The sequence below is a fragment of the Saccoglossus kowalevskii genome, chromosome 1, assembly GCF_978046115.1.
Source record: "Saccoglossus kowalevskii chromosome 1, keSacKowa6.1, whole genome shotgun sequence".
Taxonomy (NCBI): Eukaryota; Metazoa; Hemichordata; class Enteropneusta; family Harrimaniidae; genus Saccoglossus; species Saccoglossus kowalevskii.
The window spans coordinates 40,560,853-40,585,601 of NC_140641.1; the positions used below are offsets into that span (position 1 = coordinate 40,560,853).

The 24,749-nt window shown below is 40.8% G+C and overlaps 1 protein-coding gene across 1 annotated transcript; it reads left to right on the forward strand.

Moving 5' to 3' along the window:
* The first annotated feature begins 909 nt into the window (after positions 1 to 909).
* On the forward strand, positions 910 to 13,040 carry LOC100378718 (calmodulin-like). Its single transcript, XM_085501991.1, has 5 exons — positions 910 to 1,047; positions 3,124 to 3,154; positions 11,137 to 11,280; positions 12,313 to 12,555; positions 12,758 to 13,040. The coding sequence occupies exons 1-5, from the start codon at positions 1,039 to 1,041 to the stop codon at positions 12,784 to 12,786; spliced, it is 456 nt and encodes a 151-aa protein (XP_085358117.1). The 5' UTR covers positions 910 to 1,038; the 3' UTR covers positions 12,787 to 13,040.
* Positions 13,041 to 24,749: the final 11,709 nt, after the last annotated feature.

The window sequence follows — 24,749 nt, forward strand, 5'->3', positions numbered from 1 at the left end:
TTGATTTCAAACTTAATTTCAAAGATTGCTATTACCAAATATACGTCACCAATGGTTTACTTATGCATGCCAATAGTACTGTTTCGAATGGATGTCCACTTTGCGCTAATTATGAGTCATTGTCGCATGTTTTTCTAGAATGTCGAGCAATTGACGCCTTCTGTTGTCTCATTCGACGTACAGCGACCGGGCTCCTGCTTCATCGTGGTCGTTTGTTGCGTTACTGCCTCGCCACTGTCGCAATATTTTGTCTCGCCAATGCTAGAATATTTTTTTATATATTTTAATTGCTGCTTTTATGTTTTGCAAAGATCTCTATTCACATCAGTAATCGTAACAAGCGCGACGGGGATGGTTTCACTTTACCTCTTGAATATGAAAACTTCAAAAACCGTCACGGTATTACCAGCAAAAATAAATCCGAATTTTATAAACTTTCAGATAAGTTACAGCAATTTGAGCTGATAAGGTCTTGTAATGACACACTTTGTTAACTGAATAATGCATTATTACTATTCAATTGGTAAACATGTTGTTTCCGTTATTTCAGTTTATGTTTTCTGTAAATATATATATATATATATAGGTATTTTATTTCTCCACTAGCATTTGGAATGGAGGATCTTAATAGTAAAAGTATTAGTTATAAGTATTAACATTATTAAAGGCAGTCTTTCTCAGTATGCACGATGATCAATATACATGTATTCAACGATGGCGATGTTTTGTTCATCTAAATCGGGTGCGAGTACCCTCTAACAATATGACCTTCAATGTTGTCCTTTCATCAAATGCAATATTGTGATTGCCTTTAAGGGAAAGATAACACATTCCCATTCCACGTGAATAACTCTATTGTTGTGTGAACACAATGTAGACGACACGTAATCGAAACGTCAATTACTCGGTCTAATCTGATACGTCCAAAGGGTTTAATTGTCCTCGTCAACGCGTTGTATTCAGACCTGCCGAGGCTGGTATCATCACATCTAATCAGCATATTTGGGTGGAACACAGACCGACACATCAACAGGCAACATGGCTGAGGTAGGTACACATGTTGGAAATACCACTTGTTTTATAATATTTTATAACCACACAGACGTGTTATTAGCAATATGTAAATATACGAAAGCAGAGGGTATTTGAAAATAAATTATGTTTGACCAGGCTGTGACACCATGGCGTCAAGACAGCACATACCGATACTCAGCGCCATATTAAATTGTTCTTTTGCTAAAATCACATATACACCGAATACTTCTGCAAAAATCAAATGTATATTATTTGACAAGGAATATAGAATAACCATCAATATCATAATACGTTCAATTTACTATATATATTATTAATATTATCACTATTGTTATATATCTATTATCGTTAAACTGACATACTCGAAAACGTGATGTTTTTCCATAGTCTCGCATATACGTCGCATCAACTATTGTCATTGTAAAACGATTGTATGTGCTTTTCACCTGAAATCTAGAATTGTTTCTTTATAAATAACTAAAGAAGTGAACATATAATTTTCACAAAAAAGTGAAATAGTGAAATGTTGCGTTATCAACGGCATTTACCTAACATGTTCACAAATAAAACAAATAACATCCAAAGGAGCTAGTTTACAATGGACTCTTAACGACCATAATACATATTGAATGGACACTCCTGTCTGAAACCATACGGATATGCATAGTTATGCATTTTACCAGCGATACTCGTGTAACTCACAGCTGTTCACGTCACATACCCGCTATTAATTCAATGCATTCCCATGCCAATTTATGCCAATTGGGCTGACCAAAGAACGAGTAGGAATCGTTGCATTACAACTGTTCTTTAAAGTCCCCATCGCACTTCATACCGTGAAAAATACGTTGATTTCAAACTGAAGAATACTTGTACAGTGAAATGTACAGCGTAGATAAAAATGCTATTGTGTTTCCATAGCAACTACTACCACTATTACTACAACTTAGAACATGTGCTTACATGTATGTATGTTTTACACACTTGACGATACAAGCACATGTTGAATGAATGAACCACTCTCGTCACTTTAATATGCAGTATTTTGAAGTTCTATTAATTCTAACAGTGGGTTGGGTAAATGCGAACAACTCAATCATGCTTAACCAGCCTTTGAATTGTCATGGAAACTTACAAAAATCTATCAATATATTATTCGATCAGAGAGTATCAAAACCGACCGACTGTGTTTTGAAAATAATGGAAACTTTTTACTAACTGCTATGACCGTACATTGCTTTTTTAGTTGTGTACACCGATATATATATACATATAAATACACTGTCTACATAAAGGCAGCCATTTTCGTGTACGTTGCGTGTGTATGTAATTTCTGAAACTCTCACTCCTAACACGTGACCCGTCTAGCATATTTTATATATCGACCATGAATTGGAAAATGAAACAGTCGTATTATATGCTGATCATAATAAAATTGGCATGCGATTCAATTTGTTTTTTTTTTATTATTTATGAGCAAAAGAAATGATATTGAAACTATGAAATGTTTTGAGGGTACATTGTAAAGACTTTGATTCAATTGCTGTTTTATTTATTCACAATTTCTCTAAAAAAATATTGGTACTGGTAATCCAAAAATGCTGTACTATTCATGGTATTAATTTCAGTCAGCAAACACAATGCGCGCATCAAAAACACCGATGCAACATATAAGATTGTTTTTCTAGATAGAATATGACATGTCCTGTATATCATAATTAAAATCGTCATGCAATGCTGTACTGCCTGGCCATTCAAATAAGTATCTGTTCATTTGTGATTGATATATATGAGTCATGCTATTCCGGGATATGCTGTTGAATGTGTAATCACATTATGATAAATAAAATCACCGATGTAATGTAGTCCCATGTTAGAATCAATATAGCGATGGATACTGAACCAGCGGACTCCCACGCAGTTCAATCGCCTTCCATTTTGATGTTTACATTAAATTAAATGCTTGGGTAAAATGTATAGGTTGTCATGGGGGTAGTTTGTACTGATATATGTCTATTAACATGCGAAATTGTGACAGGTCACCAACAAAGTGCATTTTATAACATATGGTTGTTGTTACTCCCACAGGCAGAACAACTAACCGAGGAACAGATTGCTGGTAAGTATTTACTTAAAAGCGTGTCAAAGGTCGGCGTTGTACAGACGCCCATGTCGGCCACGTGACACCAGCCACGGATCTGCATGGTGTTATTTACGAATAACTACCGATGTATTGTTTTAAATCTCCATTTGCAGTGAATTGAATTAATTAATTTGTAATTCGATGCGTCGTTTGATGATTGTTGTGCCGACATTTTACGCAGTTCATTTTATGTCGCCTTTGCTGTGTAGTTTATTGTGTAGAATCCTACTTATTTGTGTTTAGTTGGTCTTTTATTAACCACTAACTCACAATAGATCGGCTTCACTCGTTCGGACTTGTGTTGTGGTTTAGTGTTTACACAGTTCACAGTGAATAAAGTGTTAACAAAAGTTGAACGAAGACTAAATAATTAAAGTTTCCATTGTGTCATCGAACCATTATTTCGTTTACTGAAAATTTGGCTAAACGCCACTACAGCAAAAATCCGCATTGCGCTAATTCGTTAACCAATCAGCGTCAAGTCTCGGGACAACAGCTTTGCACGCATACACCCAAGTAAAGGCGATCGTGGGACAGTAAATACTGTCCAAATTACAATTATTATGTTGGATCACGTGATTGGATGTTTAATTCGTGAATGCAAAACAAGGTGCATGTTGTTCTTGTTGTAAAGTGTATCGAATACATATATAGCTTCAGTTCTAAGTAGGTGGTAAAACGGTGGGGACATTTACATTTTATCGATGGTTGTTCACTCTAAATAATGGTGGGAGCCAGTGACCGAATGTAAATACCAGCCCCTGGCACATCGTCATGGATACTATTCCCAGTGGAGAAGCATCGTCCTTGGACGAAATGGGACGAATAGAGATCAGTATTTGGTCATTTTTCATTTGAAAAACTGTTGAGCATAGAATACAATTCACACAACTTTATAAATATAACTAATATTGAGTGTAAAAGCTAACGCATGCACTGTATTCTTCTGTTAAAAAACACTATTACGCGAGTGCAGTGATTGTTATTTTGATTGTACGTGCCAGAACAATGAAGAGTGCGTATTAAAAAAATACTCATGCATGCTACAAGAAACAATACTGCTAGTATTCCACACACCAAATCCCATAGAAACAATACTGCTAGTATTCCACACACCAAATCCCATAGAAACAATACTGCTAGTATTCCACACACCAAATCCCATAGAAACAATACTGATAGTATTCCACACACCAAATCCCATAGAAACAATACTGCTAGTATTCCACACACCAAATCCCATAGAAACAATACTGATAGTATTCCACACACCAAATCCCATAGAAACAATACTGCTAGTATTCCACACACCAAATCCCATAGAAACAATACTGATAGTATTCCACACACCAAATCCCATAGAAACAATACTGCTAGTATTCAACACACCCCATCCCAACCAAACCATCCCACTCCAATCACCCCACCGCAACCAAACCATCCTAATCCACACACCCCACACCAACGAAACCATCCCACTCCAATCACCCCATCCCAACGAAACCATATTACTCCACACACCAAATCCCATAAAAACCATCCCACTCCAATCACCCCATCCCAACGAAACCATATTACTTCACACACCAAATCCCATAGAAACAATCCCAGTCCAATCACCCCATCCCAACAAAACCATATTACTCCACACACCCCATCCCAACGAAACCATCCTAATCCACACACCCCATCCCAACGAAACCATATTACTCCACACACCCCATACCAACGAAACCATATTACGCCACACACCCCATCCCAACGAAACCATATTACTCCACACACCCCATCCCAACGAAACCATCCTAATCCACACACCCCATCCCAACGAAACCATATTACTCCAATAACCCGACCCCAACCAAACCATCCTAATCCACACACCCCACCCCAACGAAACCATCCCACTCCAATCACCCCATCCCAACGAAACCATATTACTCCACACACCAAATCCCATAGAAACCATCCCACTCCAATCACCTCATCCCAACGAAACCATATTACTCCACACACCAAATCCCATAGAAACCATCCCACTCCAATCACCCCATCCCAACGAAACCATATTACTCCACACACCCCATCCCAACGAAACCATATTACTCCACACACACCGTCCCAACGAAACTATATTACTACACACACCCCATCCCAACAAAACCATATTACTCCACACACCCCATCCCAACGAAACCATATTACTCCACACACCCAATCCCAACGAAACCATATTACTCCACACACCCCATCCCAACGAAACCATATTACTCCAAACACCCCATCCCAACGAAACCATAATACTCCACACACCCCATCCCAACGAAACCATATTACTCCACACACCCCATCCCAACGAAACCATCCTAATCCACACACCTCATCCCAACGAAACCATCTATATCCACACACGCCATCCCAACAAAATCATATTACTCCACACACCCCATCCCAACGAAACCATCCTAATTCACGCACCCAATCCCAACGAAACCATCTTACTCCACACACCCCATCCCAACATAACCATCCTACTCCACACACCCCATCCCAACGAAACCATCCTAATCCACACACCCCATCCCAACGAAACCATATTACTCCACACACCCCATCCCAACGAAACCATCCTAATCCACACACCCCATCCAAACGAAACCATCATAATCCACACACCCCATCCCAACGAAACCATCCTAATCAACACACCCCATCCCAACAAAACCATCTTACTCCACACACCCCATCCCAAGGAAACCATATTACTCCGCACACCCCATCCCAACGTAAACATCCTACTCCACAAACCCCATCCCAACGAAATCATCCTACTCTACACACCCCATCCCAACGAAACCATCCTACTCCAAACACCCCATCCAAACGAAACCATCCTAATCCACACACCCCATCCCAACCAAACCATCTTACTCCACACACCCCATCCCAAGGAAACCATATTACTCCACACACCCCATCCCAACATAAACATCCTACTCCACAAATCCCATCCCAACGAAACCATCCTACTCCACACACCCCATCCCAAAGAAACCATCCTAATCCACGCATCCCATCCCAGCGAAACCATTTTACTACACATACTCCCACCCCAACAAAACCATTCTACCCCAGGCACCCTATCCCGACGAAACCATTCTACTCCACACCCCCCATCCCAACATAACCATCCTACCCAACGCACCCCATCCCAACGAAACCATTCTACTCCACACACCCCATCCCAACCAAACCATCCTAATCCACACACCCAACCCAACCAAGCCATCCTAATCCACACACCCCATCCCGACGAAACCATATTACTTCGCACACCCCATCCAACGAAACCATCCCACTCCAAACACCCCACCCCACCGAAACCATATTACTCAACACACCCCATCCCAACCAAACCATCCTAATCCACACACCCAACCCAACCAAGCCATCCTAATCCACATACCCCATCCCGATGAAACCATATTACTTCTTACACCCCATCCAACGAAACCATCCCACTCCACACACCCCACCCCACCGAAACCATATTACTCCACACACCCCATCCCAATGAACCATCCTAATTCACACACCCCATCCCAACCAAACCATATTACTCCACACACCCTATCTCAACGAAACTATCCTACCCCACACACCCAATTCCAACGAAACCATCCTAATCCACACACCCCATCCCAAGGAAACCATATTACACCACACACCCAATCCCAAAGGAACCATCCTAATCCACACATCCCATCCCAACAAAACCATCCTAATCCACACACCCCATCCCAAGGAAACCATATTACTCCACACACCCCATCCCAACGAAACCATCCTAATCCACACATCCCATCGCAACGAAACCATACTAATCCACATTCCCCATCTGAAGGAAACCATATTACTCCACACACCCTATCCCAACCAAGCCATCCTAATCCACACAGCCCATCCCGACGAAACCATCCTAATCCACACACCCCATCCCTGCGAAACCATATTACTCCACACACCCCATCCCAACCAAAGCATCCTAATCCACACACCCATACCAACCAATCCACATTACTCCACACACCCCATCCCAACGAAACCATCCCTATCCACACATCCCATCCCAACGAAACCATCCTAATCCACACACCCCAACCCAAGGAAACCATATTACTCCACACACCCAATCCCAAAGAAACCATCCCAATCCACACACCCCATCCTAACGAAACCATTCTACTCCACACACCCCATCCCAACCAAACCATCCTAATCCACACCCATACCAACGAAACCATATTACTCCACACACCCCATCCCAACCAAACCACCCTAATCCACACACCCAAACCAACCAAACCATATTACTCCACACACCCCATCTCAACGAAACCATCCTCATCCACACATCCCATCCCAACGAAACCATACTAATCCACACGCCCCATCCCAAGGAAACCATATTACTCCACACACCCAATCCCAAAGAAACCATTCTAATCCACACACCCCATCCCAACAAAACCATTTTACTCCACACACCCCATCCCAACGAAATCATTCTAATCCACACACCCCATCGCAACGAAACAATCCTAATCGACACATCCCATCCCAAGGAAACCATCTTACTCCACAAACCCCATCGCAACCAAACCATATTACTCCACACACCCTATCCCAAGGAAACCATATTACTCCACACACCCCATCCCAACGAAACCATATTACTCCACACACCCCATCCCAAGGAAACCATATTACTTCACACACCCCATCCCAACGAAACCATATTACTCCACACACCCCATCTCAAGGAAACCATATTACTCCACGCACCCCATCCCAACGAAACCATATTACTCCACACACCCCATCTCAACGAAACTATCCTACCCCACACACCCAATCCCAACGAAACCATATTACTCCACACACCCCATCTCAAGGAAACCATATTACTCCACACACCCCATCCCAACGAAACCATATTACTCCACACACCCCATCTCAACGAAACTATCCTACCCCACACACCCAATCCCAACGAAACCATATTACTCCACACACCCCATCCCAACGACACCATCCTACTCCACATAGCCCATCCCAACAAAACCATCCTACTCCACACACCCCATCCCAACGAAACCATCCTAATCCACACACCCCAACCCAGCGAAACCATCCTATTTCACACACCTCATCCCAACGAAACCATCCTACCCACACACCCCATCCCAACAAAACCATCTTACTCCACACACCCCATCCCATCCCAACATAACTATATTACTTCAATCACCCCATCCCAACATAACTATGTACTCCACACACCCCATCCCAACGAATCCATTCTACTCCACACACCCCATCCCGACGAAACTATATTACTTCAAACACCCCATCCCAACATAACTATGTACTGCACACACCCCATCCCAACGAAACCATATTACTTCGCACACCCCATCCCAACGAAACCATCTTACTCCATACACCCCATCCCAACATAACCATCCTACCCCACACACCCCATCCCAGCGAAACCATCTTACTCCACACACCACATCCCAACATAACTATGTACTCCACACACCCCATCCCAACGAAACCATCTTACTCCACACACCCCATCCCAACATATCTATGTACTCCACACACCCCATCCCAACGAAACCATTCTACTCCACACACCCCATCCCAACCAAACCATCCTAATCCACACACCCATCCCAACCAAGCCATACTAATCCACACACCCCATCCCGATGAAACTATATTACTTCAAATACCCCATCCAACGAAACCATATTACTCCACACACCCCATCCCAATGAAACCATCCTAATTCACGCACCCCATCCCAACGAAACCTTCTTACTCTACACACCCCATCCCAACATAACCATCCTACTCCACACTACCCATCACAACGAAACCATATTACTTAACACACCCCATCCCAACATAACCATCCTACTCCACACTACCCATCACAACGAAACCATCCTACTCCACACACCCCATCCCAACGAAACCATATTACTTAACACACCCCATCCCAACATAACCATCCTACCCCACACACCCCATCCCAACGAAACCATCTTACTCCACACATCCCATCCCAACATAACTACCCTACCCCACACACCCCATCCCGACGAAACCATATTACTTCAACACACCCCATCCCAACATAACCATCCTAATCACACACCCCATCCCAACATAACCATCCTACCCCACACACCCCATCCCGACGAAACCATATTACTTCACACACCCCATCCCAACATAACTATCCTAATCCACACACCCCATCCCAACATAACCATCCTACCCCACACACCCCATCCCGACGAAACCATATTACTTCACACACCCCATCCCAACATAACCATCCTAATCCACACACCCCATCGCAACATAACTATCCTAATCCACACACCCCATCCCAACATAACTATCCTACTTCACACACCCTATCCCAACCAAACCATCCTAATCCACACACCCCATCCCAACATAACCATCCTAATCCACACACCCCATCCCAACATATCTATCCTACTTCACACACCCCATCCCAACATAACCATCCTACCCCACACACCCCATCCCAACGAAACCATATTACTCCACACACCCCATCCCAACATAACCATCCTACTCCACACACCCCATCCCAACGAAACCATCCTAATCCACACACCCCATCCCAACATAACTATCCTACCCCACACACCCCATCCCAACGAAACCATCCCACTCCAAACACCCCACCCCAACGAAACCATATTACTACACACACCCAATTCCATCGAAACCATCCTAATCCACACATCCCATCCCAACTTAACCATCCTACTCCACACACCCCATCCCAATGAAATCATCTTACTCCACACATCCCATCCCACGAAGCCATCTTACTTTACACACCCCACCCCAACAAAACCATATTACATTACACACACCGTCTATTCTATCAAAACTATCTTAACCCACAATATTCTAGATATGACAACCCATCGCATCTAAACCTAAAATATTCTGTGTTACTAACCCATCTAAAACGTGTTCGCTTCGTTATTCTAGTTATTCTAAGTACATATACATCTCTCATCTTCTGCAAACCTTGCTTTTTGAAACCCATCATAAATCAACATACTTCTAAGTTCACTTACTCATAAAAGTCACTCATCTTATATTTACATGTAACCTACTCTAAGACTCTTTCTGCACAGTGTAGAAGCAGCTATCTCATATCACTAGTACTGTCATTTCCTTTGATTTACACATGAATCATTAATCTTTATAACTCCAAATAACCTGAATTGACACAACTATTCTGCTTCATAGCCGTCACATACACAAAAAGATGCCGTAGATTACTCATCGAACTTATAGAAAGGGCTGCCACTATAAGGGCATTGACTAAGCATCTTAAACGTTGTAGGGTTGTTGAATTATTCTTCGACAGTGGAAATTCTGAATGTTATTGCTGTCTGTTCCAAACAACTTGCATATATGCATATGTACTAACAATTCTTTAAAATGTCTCAATTTTATATATTTCCAGGAAAATTCTAAGCTCAAGTTATAATAAAACGTAATCCTCATTAATAATTTGATATCCCAATGGATTTCTTCTTTCCGCTGGCTGCCATCGAAAAATCAGATACCTGTTGTGAATAATTTACTTCCAAGTAAAGCTGTCTTGCACACAAGCAGCTTGATACGCGTCTACATTTGCTCAATGGATGCACTGTTTGATGGTTGATATTCCTTTGAATATCTTCAGTTTTTCTGCAAATTACATCGCTTTAATAATATCACCGATACATGATTCACTATACTATGTTGCCAGTAACGCTTACTTAAATGATCTTTTAAAGTATTCTATTTGTAATAGTAACGCATCTTGTTTTCACCTTACTCTTCAGAATTCAAGGAAGCCTTCTCTCTCTTCGACAAAGATGGCGATGGTACCATAACAACTAAGGAACTGGGAACCGTCATGAGGTCATTAGGCCAAAACCCAACAGAAGCTGAACTCCAAGATATGATCAACGAAGTTGATGTCGATGGTACGTTGTATTATGCAAATGATCATCTTTGTGCATTTGTTGCAAACGTATATTTTCAATATTTTACATGTTTATTTGATTCTATTTTACGGTGTTGACGTCACCGTCATATAAATATCAGCTTTCAAAGGACGACTTGCTGATCCCGCTATTACAGTGTTTAACTGATATTTGGAATTCAATATGCTATATACTCATATACATTAGTAATATCGGATTGGCTCATGACATTTCATTCCGAATTGTTATATTATTAACTTGTTTTTATTTGTGGTATTAGCCGCGGGGTAGTCTAACATTAGGTATTTCTGCGTACTATCCATAGTTCGGCATATGTGAACCTTGGTACAAACACTTATGTGAATTATATCTAAATTGAAGTGAGCATAAAATAGTCAGAAAGTTTAGGAATCAGAATAAAATACAAATCGTACTTAATTATAATCACAGCCATGTAATTAGATGTAGAGGAATACTGTCATTGAAAATAATTACCATGCGCGCATAATTAACGAAAGGGGTGCATTTTAATATATATTTGTCACACCGAACTTTTTCACTTTATTGTGTTCACATGTATGGGAATATTAGTGTTGGTTATATGCTATGTAGGTTGTAGCTTAGTCTATTGGCATAGCACAGTTGAGATTAAAATCGTGCACCATCTGTCACGATAAATCCTGTTATCACCGTGGTTGCTATAGTTACCGTATGCTGTAAGTAATCGTTCACAATCTAGGCTATACTACAATCGTACCCATGGTAACAAATGGGACCAGAAACCCAAGCATTTCATTTTGTCTGATGATGTAATTGGTCTATTAATTAACTATAATAATTTATGACCGCTGACTAAATATACATCCATGATAACTCTGGTCTAACACCCTGTCACATATAATGTTATCATTGGTTATAAGTTGTTAAGCTTGTGGGGATGTACATGCGTCGAATCTAGTGTTGTAATGTTCAACCAATTGATCACCTTTGTTTATAATGATTATGACTGCAAACGCTTCTGTTAATTATCAGGCAATGGCACCATCGACTTCCCCGAATTTTTAACAATGATGGCCAAGAAAATGAAGGAAACAGACAGCGAAGAAGAGATTCGAGAAGCATTCCGTGTATTTGACAAGGATGGCAACGGATTCATCAGCGCTGCTGAACTTCGTCATGTCATGACAAACCTTGGCGAAAAATTAACTGACGAGGAAGTTGATGAAATGATTCGAGAAGCCGACATGGATGGCGATGGACAAGTTAATTATGAAGGTAAATTACATGATCAAATTATCGTTGCATATTCGACACGAGTAAAACAATATTAGTTAACTACTTTTATAAGGGCAGCCCAAACTGTCCTGTGGCTGGAAAATCAACAGGTGTGATGAGTAAAGCGCCCTCTGTGGCAAATATTATGTCTTCACCACACAAATGCTTTTATTGTTAATGATTGTTTTTGTTTATATTACAGAGTTTGTCAAGATGATGACATCTAAGTAAATGGCGCATAGAATAATTTTCTTATATTAATTGTTAAAGATGTGTACTAGTCGCTACTCTATTTATAATTTCATGGCATATCTGCATAATCAATTATGAATGATGTCGAAGATTTGTGCTACGAATGCCGGGAATTACGCGACTATCACGTAATAACGTACACATAAATTACTGATTACCTTCTCAATATCATCTTTATCTGTACGTTTCGTTATGATTTTAATTCTGCTCAACAATAAATTCAAATTTTCTAATATACTGTCCAGACTTGCCTTTCTTCCTGTTTATTACAATACTGAATTCGTATGACAACGAGTGTTAATATTTACAGGCAGTCATCGGTAGAGTTGTCATCAGATCACGGGATTCATAAAACACGCATTATCTCTGAACCGTTTCATGCCCACGCCATTGTACTTTAACTTTCGCTGTACGCAAACCTCAATACATACGATTGTTGTCGTTGAGGGCTCCTTTTCTAGGATAGCTTCTCAATATTTTCAGTAAATGAATTACATACGCTGTGATAATTGAATTGTCGTTCTTATACCTACTAGGTTACCCGGGATCATATTGGTTCTCCATTTGGGAATAGAAGCATGTTCACTTCGATATACACACAGCACGATATTTCGGTCTAATAGTCGTTGGTAGCAGAGCGGTGACCAAAGCCACCGCCACAAACTCTATTAATTCCAATCCCTGCAAAAACATATAACTTATACATTCTAGGAGATACTGGCAAAAAATCCGCTCTCTAAAGTTTCATTAGCCAATCACATGGTAATAGTATTCAAACATTAAGCCAATCACAGACACTTCCGTTGACATGATTAATAATACATGATGTCACTTCTTGGGTTGGTTTGTATTCAATCAAACCAAACCTGGTTTCCGAATTCCATATGACAAACTTACAGATATAAATGATGGCCAGTTACTCGTTTATCATATAAGTTTATGTTCTAAAAAATATATGTCGTTAGTTAGAATATAGAGCAGCTTTTTCATAAATAACTTGCTGAGAAGAACCTCAACAAAATTGTCCACAGCCCTATGGTCGAGATTAATCATTCACGAAACCAATATATAATTTATATATTCCTTATAGCAGATAAAACATTAACGTTCGGGGAAAATTTCACTATTCTATCTGTTGCGGTTGAACTGTCTTATAAGATAATTCAAGGCAATATGTGGAAGCAGTAAGCTGGAACATTATACCTTGAAAATTCAAGATAGATTTTTTTCTTTTTTAAGAATGATTTTCATTTGTTATTTTGCTGGTGATAGCTAATGCCCATTAGCCGCAGTTCCTGTAACGCTTGAAAGATTTCTGAGCTGTCCCTTTTCAAATAAAAAATGTGTATCGAACCATAAATGGGTTCATGACTTATTTCATGCTACTTTTATTATACATTTATCATATGTTATACGATTGGAGCAGCAAACTTGAAAAAATTGTCGGGGATATTATACGGCTGGTTCCGCCGGGGGTAAGCTGTGTATACCAAATTCTCTATTACTCAAATCATATACTAGATCACTCAGATCCAATCCTCTAATGGAGTCATGATCACAGAAAATAAAATGGAATGGTAAGAATTCATTAGACTAAGAAGTCATTTGGTGGAGATATTTAACTAGGCTACAGAGGGCCGGCAGGGACTCATAAAGCAGTGAAAAAAGACCAACCTGCCTATTTACTGCTAATTATGATCACATTTATCTTCCGGGAAATGGTCTGAACGGCGCACAAGTTTTCGGTCCACTCTAAAATATGGCGGGTGTAAGGTATGTACATAGCATCATAATGATAGATTCATATGTAACAGTACATATATTTATTTGTATACCATTAGTTGACAACGACGCACGTTCATTTCCACTCATTTATAAAAGAAAAGCATAAATGGTAAAAATCTGCCTGTAAAGTTGTGTGCAAATTAGCCATAACAAATATTTAAACTGTTTATACTTTTAAGTTAGTGGTTATGGGGTGCCGTTAATATATATATATATATATATATCGGCTCACATTGGTTATCTCCATGCTGCAGTTAGTGCACCAGGCTATTTAAAGACATCGGCTCACATTGGTTATCTCCATACTGCAGTTAATGCACCAGGCTATTGAGAGACATCGGCTGAATTGGTCATCTCCATACTGCAGTTAGTGCACGAGAGTATTTAAAAAAATCGGCTCACATTGATTATCGACATACTGCAGTTAGTGCACTAAGTTATTTAAATATATCGGCTCACATTGGTTATATCCAGACTGCAGTTAATGCACCAGTCTATTTAAAGACATCGGCTCACATTGGTTGTATTCATACTGTAGTTAGTGAACCAGGCTATTTAAAGACATCGGCTCACATTGGTAATCTCCATGCCGCAGTTAGTGCACCAGGCTATTTAAAGACATCGGATAATATTGGTTGTATTCATACTGCAGTTAGTTCACCGGGATATTTAAAGACCTCGGTTCACATAGGTTATCTTAATACTGCAGTAAGTGGTCCAGGCTATTTAAAGACATCGGCTAACATTGGTTATCTCCATGCTGCAGTAAGTGCACCAGCCTATTTAAAGACATCGGCTCACATTGGTTATCTCCATACTGCAGTTAGTGCAGCAGGCTATTTAAAGACATCGGCTCACATTGGTTATCTCCATGCTGCGGTTAGTGCAGCAGGCTATTTAAAGACATCGGCTCACATTGGTTATCTCCATACTGCAGTTAGTGCAGCAGGCTATTTAAAGACATCGGCTCACATTGGTTATCTCCATACTGCAGTTAGTGCAGCAGGCTATTTAAAGACATCGGCTCACATTGGTTATCTCCATGCTACAGTTAGTGCACCAGGCTAATTGAAGACATCGGCTCACATTGGTTATCTCCATGCTACAGTTAGTGCACCAAGCTAATTGAAGACATCGGCTCACATTGGTTATCTCCATGCTACAGTTAGTGCACCAGGCTAATTGAAGACATCGGCTCACATTGGTTATCTCCATGCTACAGTTAGTGCACCAGACTATTTAAAGACATCGGCTCACATTGGCTATCTCCATGCTACAGTTAGTGCACCAGGCTAATTGAAGACATCGGCTCACATTGGTTATCTCCATGCTACAGTTAGTGCACCAGGCTAATTGAAGACATCGGCTCACATTGGTTATCTCCATGCTACAGTTAGTGCACCAGGCTAATTGAAGACATCGGCTCACATTGGTTATCTCCATGCTACAGTTAGTGCACCAGGCTAATTGAAGACATCGGCTCACATTGGTTATCTCCATGCTACAGTTAGTGCAGCAGGCTATTTAAAGACATCGGCTCACATTGGTTATCTCCATGCTACAGTTAGTGCACCAGGCTAATTGAAGACATCGGCTCACATTGGTTATCTCCATGCTACAGTTAGTGCACCAGGCTAATTGAAGACATCGGCTCACATTGGTTATTTCCATACTGTAGTTAGTGCACCAGGCTATTTAAAGACATCGGCTCACATTGGTTATCTCTAGACTGCAGTTAGTGCACCAGGCTATTTAAAGACATCGGCTCACATTGGTTATCTCCATGCTACAGTTAGTGCACCAGGCTAATTGAAGACATCGGCTCACATTGGTTATTTCCATACTGCAGTTAGTGCACCAGGCTATTTAAAGACATCGGCTCACATTGGTTATTTCCATACTGCAATTAGTGCACCAGGCTATTTAAAGATATCGAATCACATTGGTTATCTCCATGCTGCAGTTAGTGCACCAGGCTATTTAAAGGCATCGGCTCACATTGGTTATCTCCATACAGCAGTTAATGCACCAGGCCATTTAAAGACATCGGCTCACATTGGTTATATCCAGACTGCAGTTAATGCACCAGGCTATTTAAAGGCATCGGCTCACATTGGTTATCTCCATACAGCAGTTAGTGAACCAGGCTATTTAAAGACCTCGGATCACATTGGTTATCTTAATACTGCAGTAAGTGCTCCTGGCTATTTAAAGACATCGGCACACATTGGTTATCTCCATGCCGCAGTTAGTGCACCAGGCTATTTAAAGACATCGGATCATATTGGTTGTATTCATACTGCAGTTAGTTCACCGGGATATTTAAAGACCTCGGTTCACATTGGTCATCTTAATACTGCAGTAAGTGGCCCAGGCTATTTAAAGACATCGGCTAACATTGGTTATCTCCATGCTGCAGTAAGTGCAACAGGCTATTTAAAGACATCGGCTCACATTGGTTATCTCCATACTGCAGTTAGTGCACCAGGCTATTTAAAAAAATTGGCTCACACTGGTTATCGCCATACTGCAGTTAGTTCACTGGGATATTTAAAGACCTCGAATGCCATTGGTTATCTTAATACTGCAGTAAGTGCTCCAGGCTATTTAAAGACATCGGCTCACATTGGTTATTTCCGTACTGCAGTTAGTGCACCAGGCTATTTAAAGACATCGGCTCACATTGATTATCTCCAGGCTGCAGTTAATGCACCAGGCTATTTAAAGACATCAGCTCACATTGGTTATCTCCATACAGCAGTTAGTGAGCCAGGCTATTTAAAGACATCTGTACACATTGGTTATTTCCATACTGCAGTTAATGCAGCAGGCTATTTAAAGATATCGGATCACATTGGTTTTCTTCATGCTGCAGTAAGTGCTCCAGGCTATTTAAAGACATCGGCTCACATTGGTTATTTCCGTACTGCAGTTAGTGCACCAGGCTATTTAAAGACATCGGCTCATATTGTCTATCTGCATACTGCAGTTAGTGCACCAAGCTATTTAAAAACATCGGCTCACATTGGTTATCTCCATACTGCAGTTAGTGCACCAGGCTATTTAAAGACATCTGTACACATTGGTTATTTCCATACTGCAGTTAATGCAGCAGGCTATTTAAAGAGCTAGGATCACATTGGTTTTCTTCATGCTGCAGTTAGTGCAACAGGCTATTTAAAGTCATCGGCTCACATTAGTTATCTCCAGACTGCAATTAGTGCACCAGGCTATTTAAAAACATCAGCTCACATTGGTTATCTCCATGCTGCAGTTAGTGCACCAGGCTATTTAAAAACATGGGCAAACATTGGTTTTCTCCATGCTGCAGTAAGTGCACCAGGCTATTTAAAGACATCGGCTCACATTGGTTTTCTCCATGCTGCAGTTAGTGCACCAGGCTATTTAAAAACATCGGCAAACATTGGTTTTCTCCATGCTGCAGTAAGTGCACCAGGCTATTTAAAGACATCGGCTCACATTGGTTATTTCCATACTGCAATTAGTGCACCAGGCTATTTAAAGATATCGAATCACATTGGTTATCTCCATGCTGCAGTTAGTGCACCAGGCTATTGAGAGACATCGGCTCAATTGGTCATCTCCATACTGCAGTTAATGCACTAGAGTATTAAAAAAAATCGGCTCACATTGATTATCGACATACTGCAGTTAGTGCACTAGGTTATTTAAATATATCGGCTCACATTGGTTATATCCAGACTGCAGTTAATGCACCAGGCTATTTAAAGACAATGGCTCACATTGGTTATCTCCATACAGCAGTTAGTGAACCAGGCTATTTAAAGACCTCGGATCACATTGGTTATCTTAATACTGCAGTAAGTGCTCCTGGCTATTTAAAGACATCGGCACACATTGGTTATCTCCATGCCGCAGTTAGTGCACCAGTCTATTTAAAGACATCGGATCATATTGGTTGTATTCATACTGCAGTTAGTTCACCGGGATATTTAAAGACCTCGGTTCACATTGGTTATCTTAATACTGCAGTAAGTGGTCCAGGCTATTTAAAGACATCGGCTAACATTGGTTATCTCCATGCTGCAGTAAGTGCAACAGGCTATTTAAAGACATCGGCTCACATTGGTTATCTCCATACTGCAGTTAGTGCACCAGGCTATTTAAAAAAATGGCTCACACTGGTTATCGCCATACTGCAGTTAGTTCACTGGGATATTTAAAGACCTCGGATGCCATTGGTTATCTTAATACTGCAGTAAGTGCTCAAGGCTATTTAAAGACATCGGCTCACATTGGTTATTTCCGTACTGCAGTTAGTGCACCAGTCTATTTAAAGACATCGGCTCACATTGATTATCTCCAGACTGCAGTTAATGCACCAGGCTATTTAAAGACATCAGCTCACATTGGTTATCTCCATACAGCAGTTAGTGAGCCAGGATATTTAAAGACATCGGCTCATATTGTCTATCTGCATACTGTAGTTAGTGCACCAGGCTATTTAAAGACATCGGCTCACATTGGTTATGTCCATGCTGCAGTTAGTGCACCATGCTATTTAATGACATCGGCTCACATTGGTTATCTCCATACAGCAGTTAGTTCATCGGGATATTTAAAGACCTCGGATCATATTGGTTATCTTAATACTGCAGTAAGTGCTCCAGGTTATTTAAAACATCGGCCCACATTGGTTATCTCCAGGCTGCAGTTAGTTCACCAGGCTATTTAATGACGTCGGCTCACATTGGTTATCTCCATACTGCAGTTAGTGCACTAGGCAATTTAAAGACATTGGCTCACATTGGTTATCTCCATACAGCAGTTAGTTCACCGGGATATTTAAAGACCTCGGATCATATTGGTTATCTTAATACTGTAGTAAGTGCTCCAGGTTATTTAAAACATCGGCACACATTGGTTATCTCCATGCTGCAGTTAGTTCACCAGGCTATTTAATGACATCGGCTCACATTGGTTATCTCCAGACTGCAGTTAATGCACCAGGATATTTAATAACATCGGCTCACATTGGTTATCTCCATACTGCAGTTAATGTACCAGGCTATTTAAAGAAATCGGCTCACATTGGTTAGCTTCATACTGCAGTTAGTGCACAGGCTATTTAAAGACATCGGCTCACATTGGTTATCTCCATACTGCAGTTAGTTCACTGGGATATTTAAAGAGCTAGGATCACATTGGTTTTCTTCATGCTGCAGTTAGTGCAACAGGCTATTTAAAGACATCGGCTCACATTAGTTATCTCCAGACTGCAATTAGTGCACTAGGCTATTTAAAAACATCGACTCACATTGGTTATCTCCATACTGCACTTAGTTCACTGGGATATTTAAAGAGCTCGGATCACATTGGTTATCTTAATACTGCAGTAAGTGCTCCAGGCTATTTAAAGACATCGACACACATTGGTTATCTCCATGCTGCAGTTAGTGCACCAAGCAATTTAATGGCATCGGCTCACAATGGTTATCTCCATTCAGGAGTTATTTCACTGGGATATTTAAAGAGCTCGGATCACATTGGTTATCTTAATACTGCAGTAAGTACTGCAGGCTATTTAAAAATATCGGAACACATTGGTTATTTCCATACTGCAGTTAGTGCACCAGGCTATTTAAAGACATCGGCTTACATTGGTTATTTCCATACTGCAGTTTGTGCACCAGGCTATTTAAAGACATCGGCTCACATTGGTTATTTCCATACTGCAGTTAGTGAACCAGGCTATTTAAAGACATCGGCTCACATTGGTTATTTCCATACTGCAGTTAGTGCACCAGGCTATTTAAAGACATCGGCTCATATTGTCTATCTGCATACTGCAGTTAGTGCACCAGGCTATTTAAAGACATCGGCTCACATTGGTTATCTCCATGCTGCTGTTAATGCACCAGGCTATTTAAAGACATCGGCTCACATTGGTTATTTTCATACTGCAGTTTGTGCACCAGGCTATTTAAAGACATCGGTTCACATTGGTTATTTCCATACTGCAGTTAGTGCACCAGGCTATTTAAAAAAAAAATTGGCTCACACTGGTTATCGCCATACTGCAGTTAGTTCACTGGGATATTTAATGACCTCGAATGCCATTGGTTATCTTAATACTGCAGTAAGTGCTCCAGGCTATTTAAAGACATCGGCTCACATTGGTTATTTCCGTACTGCAGTTAGTGCACCAGGCTATTTAAAGACATCGGCTCACATTGATTATCTCCAGACTGCAGTTAATGCACCAGGCTATTTAAAGACATCAGCTCACATTGGTTATCTCCATACAGCAGTTAGTGAGCCAGGCTATTTAAAGACATCTGTACACATTGGTTATTTCCATACTGCAGTTAATGCAGCAGGCTATTTAAAGATATCGGATCACATTGGTTTTCTTCATGCTGCAGTAAGTGCTCCAGGCTATTTAAAGACATCGGCTCACATTGGTTATTTCCGTACTGCAGTTAGTGCACCAGGCTATTTAAAGACATCGGCTCACATTGATTATCTCCAGACTGCAGTTAATGCACCAGGCTATTTAAAGACATCAGCTCACATTGGTTATCTCCATACAGCAGTTAGTGAGCCAGGATATTTAAAGACATCGGCTCATATTGTCTATCTGCATACTGTAGTTAGTGCACCAGGCTATTTAAAGACATCGGCTCACATTGGTTATGTCCATGCTGCAGTTAGTGCACCATGCTATTTAATGACATCGGCTCACATTGGTTATCTCCATACAGCAGTTAGTTCATCGGGATATTTAAAGACCTCGGATCATATTGGTTATCTTAATACTGTAGTAAGTGCTCCAGGTTATTTAAAACATCGGCACACATTGGTTATCTCCATGCTGCAGTTAGTTCACCAGGCTATTTAATGACATCGGCTCACATTGGTTATCTCCAGACTGCAGTTAATGCACCAGGATATTTAATAACATCGGCTCACATTGGTTATCTCCATACTGCAGTTAATGTACCAGGCTATTTAAAGAAATCGGCTCACATTGGTTAGCTTCATACTGCAGTTAGTGCACAGGCTATTTAAAGACATCGGCTCACATTGGTTATCTCCATACTGCAGTTAGTTCACTGGGATATTTAAAGAGCTCGGATCACATTGGTTTTCTTCATGCTGCAGTTAGTGCAACAGGCTATTTAAAGACATCGGCTCACATTAGTTATCTCCAGACTGCAATTAGTGCACTAGGCTATTTAAAAACATCGACTCACATAGGTTATCTCCATACTGCACTTAGTTCACTGGGATATTTAAAGAGCTCGGATCACATTGGTTATCTTAATACTGCAGTAAGTGCTCCAGGCTATTTAAAGACATCGACACACATTGGTTATCTCCATGCTGCAGTTAGTGCACCAGGCAATTTAATGGCATCGGCTCACAATGGTTATCTCCATACAGGAGTTAGTTCACTGGGATATTTAAAGAGCTCGGATCACATTGGTTATCTTAATACTGCAGTAAGTACTGCAGGCTATTTAAAAATATCGGAACACATTGGTTATTTCCATACTGCAGTTAGTGCACCAGGCTATTTAAAGACATCGGCTTACATTGGTTATTTCCATACTGCAGTTTGTGCACCAGGCTATTTAAAGACATTGGCTCACATTGGTTATTTCCATACTGCAGTTAGTGAACCAGGCTATTTAAAGACATCGGCTCACATTGGTTATTTCCATACTGCAGTTAGTGCACCAGGCTATTTAAAGACATCGGCTCATATTGTCTATCTGCATACTGCAGTTAGTGCACCATGCTATTTAAAGACATCGGCTCACATTGGTTATCTCCATGCTGCTGTTAATGCACCAGGCTATTTAAAGACATCGGCTCACATTGGTTATTTTCATACTGCAGTTTGTGCACCAGGCTATTTAAAGACATCGATTCACATTGGTTATTTCCATACTGCAGTTAGTGCACCAGGCTATTTAAAAAAAAATTGGCTCACACTGGTTATCGCCATACTGCAGTTAGTTCACTGGGATATTTAATGACCTCGAATGCCATTGGTTATCTTAATACTGCAGTAAGTGCTCCAGGCTATTTAAAGACATCGGCTCACATTGGTTATTTCCGTACTGCAGTTAGTGCACCAGGCTATTTAAAGACATCGGCTCACATTGATTATCTCCAGACTGCAGTTAATGCACCAGGCTATTTAAAGACATCAGCTCACATTGGTTATCTCCATACAGCAGTTAGTGAGCCAGGCTATTTAAAGACATCTGTACACATTGGTTATTTCCATACTGCAGTTAATGCAGCAGGCTATTTAAAGATATCGGATCACATTGGTTTTCTTCATGCTGCAGTAAGTGCTCCAGGCTATTTAAAGACATCGGCTCACATTGGTTATTTCCGTACTGCAGTTAGTGCACCAGGCTATTTAAAGACATCGGCTCATATTGTCTATCTGCATACTGCAGTTAGTGCACCAAGCTATTTAAAAACATCGGCTCACATTGGTTATCTCCATGCTGCAGTTAGTGCACCAGGCTATTTAAAGACATCTGTACACATTGGTTATTTCCATACTGCAGTTAATGCAGCAGGCTATTTAAAGATATCGGATCACATTGGTTTTCTTCATGCTGCAGTTAGTGCAACAGACTATTTAAAGACATCGGCTCACATTAGTTATCTCCAGACTGCAGTTAGTGCACCAGGCTATTTAAAGACATCGGCTCATATTGTCTATCTGCATACTGCTGTTAATGCAGCAGGCTATTTAAAGATATCGGATCACATTGGTTTTCTTCATGCTGCAGTTAGTGCAACAGACTATTTAAAGACATCGGCTCACATTAGTTATCTCCAGACTGCAGTTAGTGCACCAGGCTATTTAAAGACATCGGCTCACATTGGTTATCTCCATGCTGCTGTTAATGCATCAGGCTATTTAAAGACATCGGCTCACATTGGTTATTTTCATACTGCAGTTTGTGCACCAGGCTATTTAAAGACATCGGCTCACATTGGTTATTTCCATACTGCAGTTAGTGCACCAGGCTATTTAAAAAAAAATTGGCTCACACTGGTTATCGCCATACTGCAGTTAGTTCACTGGGATATTTAAAGACCTCGAATGCCATTGGTTATCTTAATACTGCAGTAAGTGCTCCAGGCTATTTAAAGACATCGGCTCACATTGGTTATTTCCGTACTGCAGTTAGTGCACCAGGCTATTTAAAGACATCGGCTCACATTGATTATCTCCAGACTGCAGTTAATGCACCAGGCTATTTAAAGACATCAGCTCACATTGGTTATCTCCATACAGCAGTTAGTGAGCCAGGCTATTTAAAGACATCTGTACACATTGGTTATTTCCATACTGCAGTTAATGCAGCAGGCTATTTAAAGATATCGGATCACATTGGTTTTCTTCATGCTGCAGTAAGTGCTCCAGGCTATTTAAAGACATCGGCTCACATTGGTTATTTCCGTACTGCAGTTAGTGCACCAGGCTATTTAAAGACATCGGCTCATATTGTCTATCTGCATACTGCAGTTAGTGCACCAGGCTATTTAAAGACATCGGCTCACATTGGTTATCTCCATGCTGCTGTTAATGCACCAGGCTATTTAAAGACATCGGCTCACATTGGTTATTTTCATACTGCAGTTTGTGCACCAGGCTATTTAAAGACATCGATTCACATTGGTTATTTCCATACTGCAGTTAGTGCACCAGGCTATTTAAAAAAAAATTGGCTCACACTGGTTATCGCCATACTGCAGTTAGTTCACTGGGATATTTAATGACCTCGAATGCCATTGGTTATCTTAATACTGCAGTAAGTGCTCCAGGCTATTTAAAGACATCGGCTCACATTGGTTATTTCCGTACTGCAGTTAGTGCACCAGGCTATTTAAAGACATCGGCTCACATTGATTATCTCCAGACTGCAGTTAATGCACCAGGCTATTTAAAGACATCAGCTCACATTGGTTATCTCCATACAGCAGTTAGTGAGCCAGGCTATTTAAAGACATCTGTACACATTGGTTATTTCCATACTGCAGTTAATGCAGCAGGCTATTTAAAGATATCGGATCACATTGGTTTTCTTCATGCTGCAGTAAGTGCTCCAGGCTATTTAAAGACATCGGCTCACATTGGT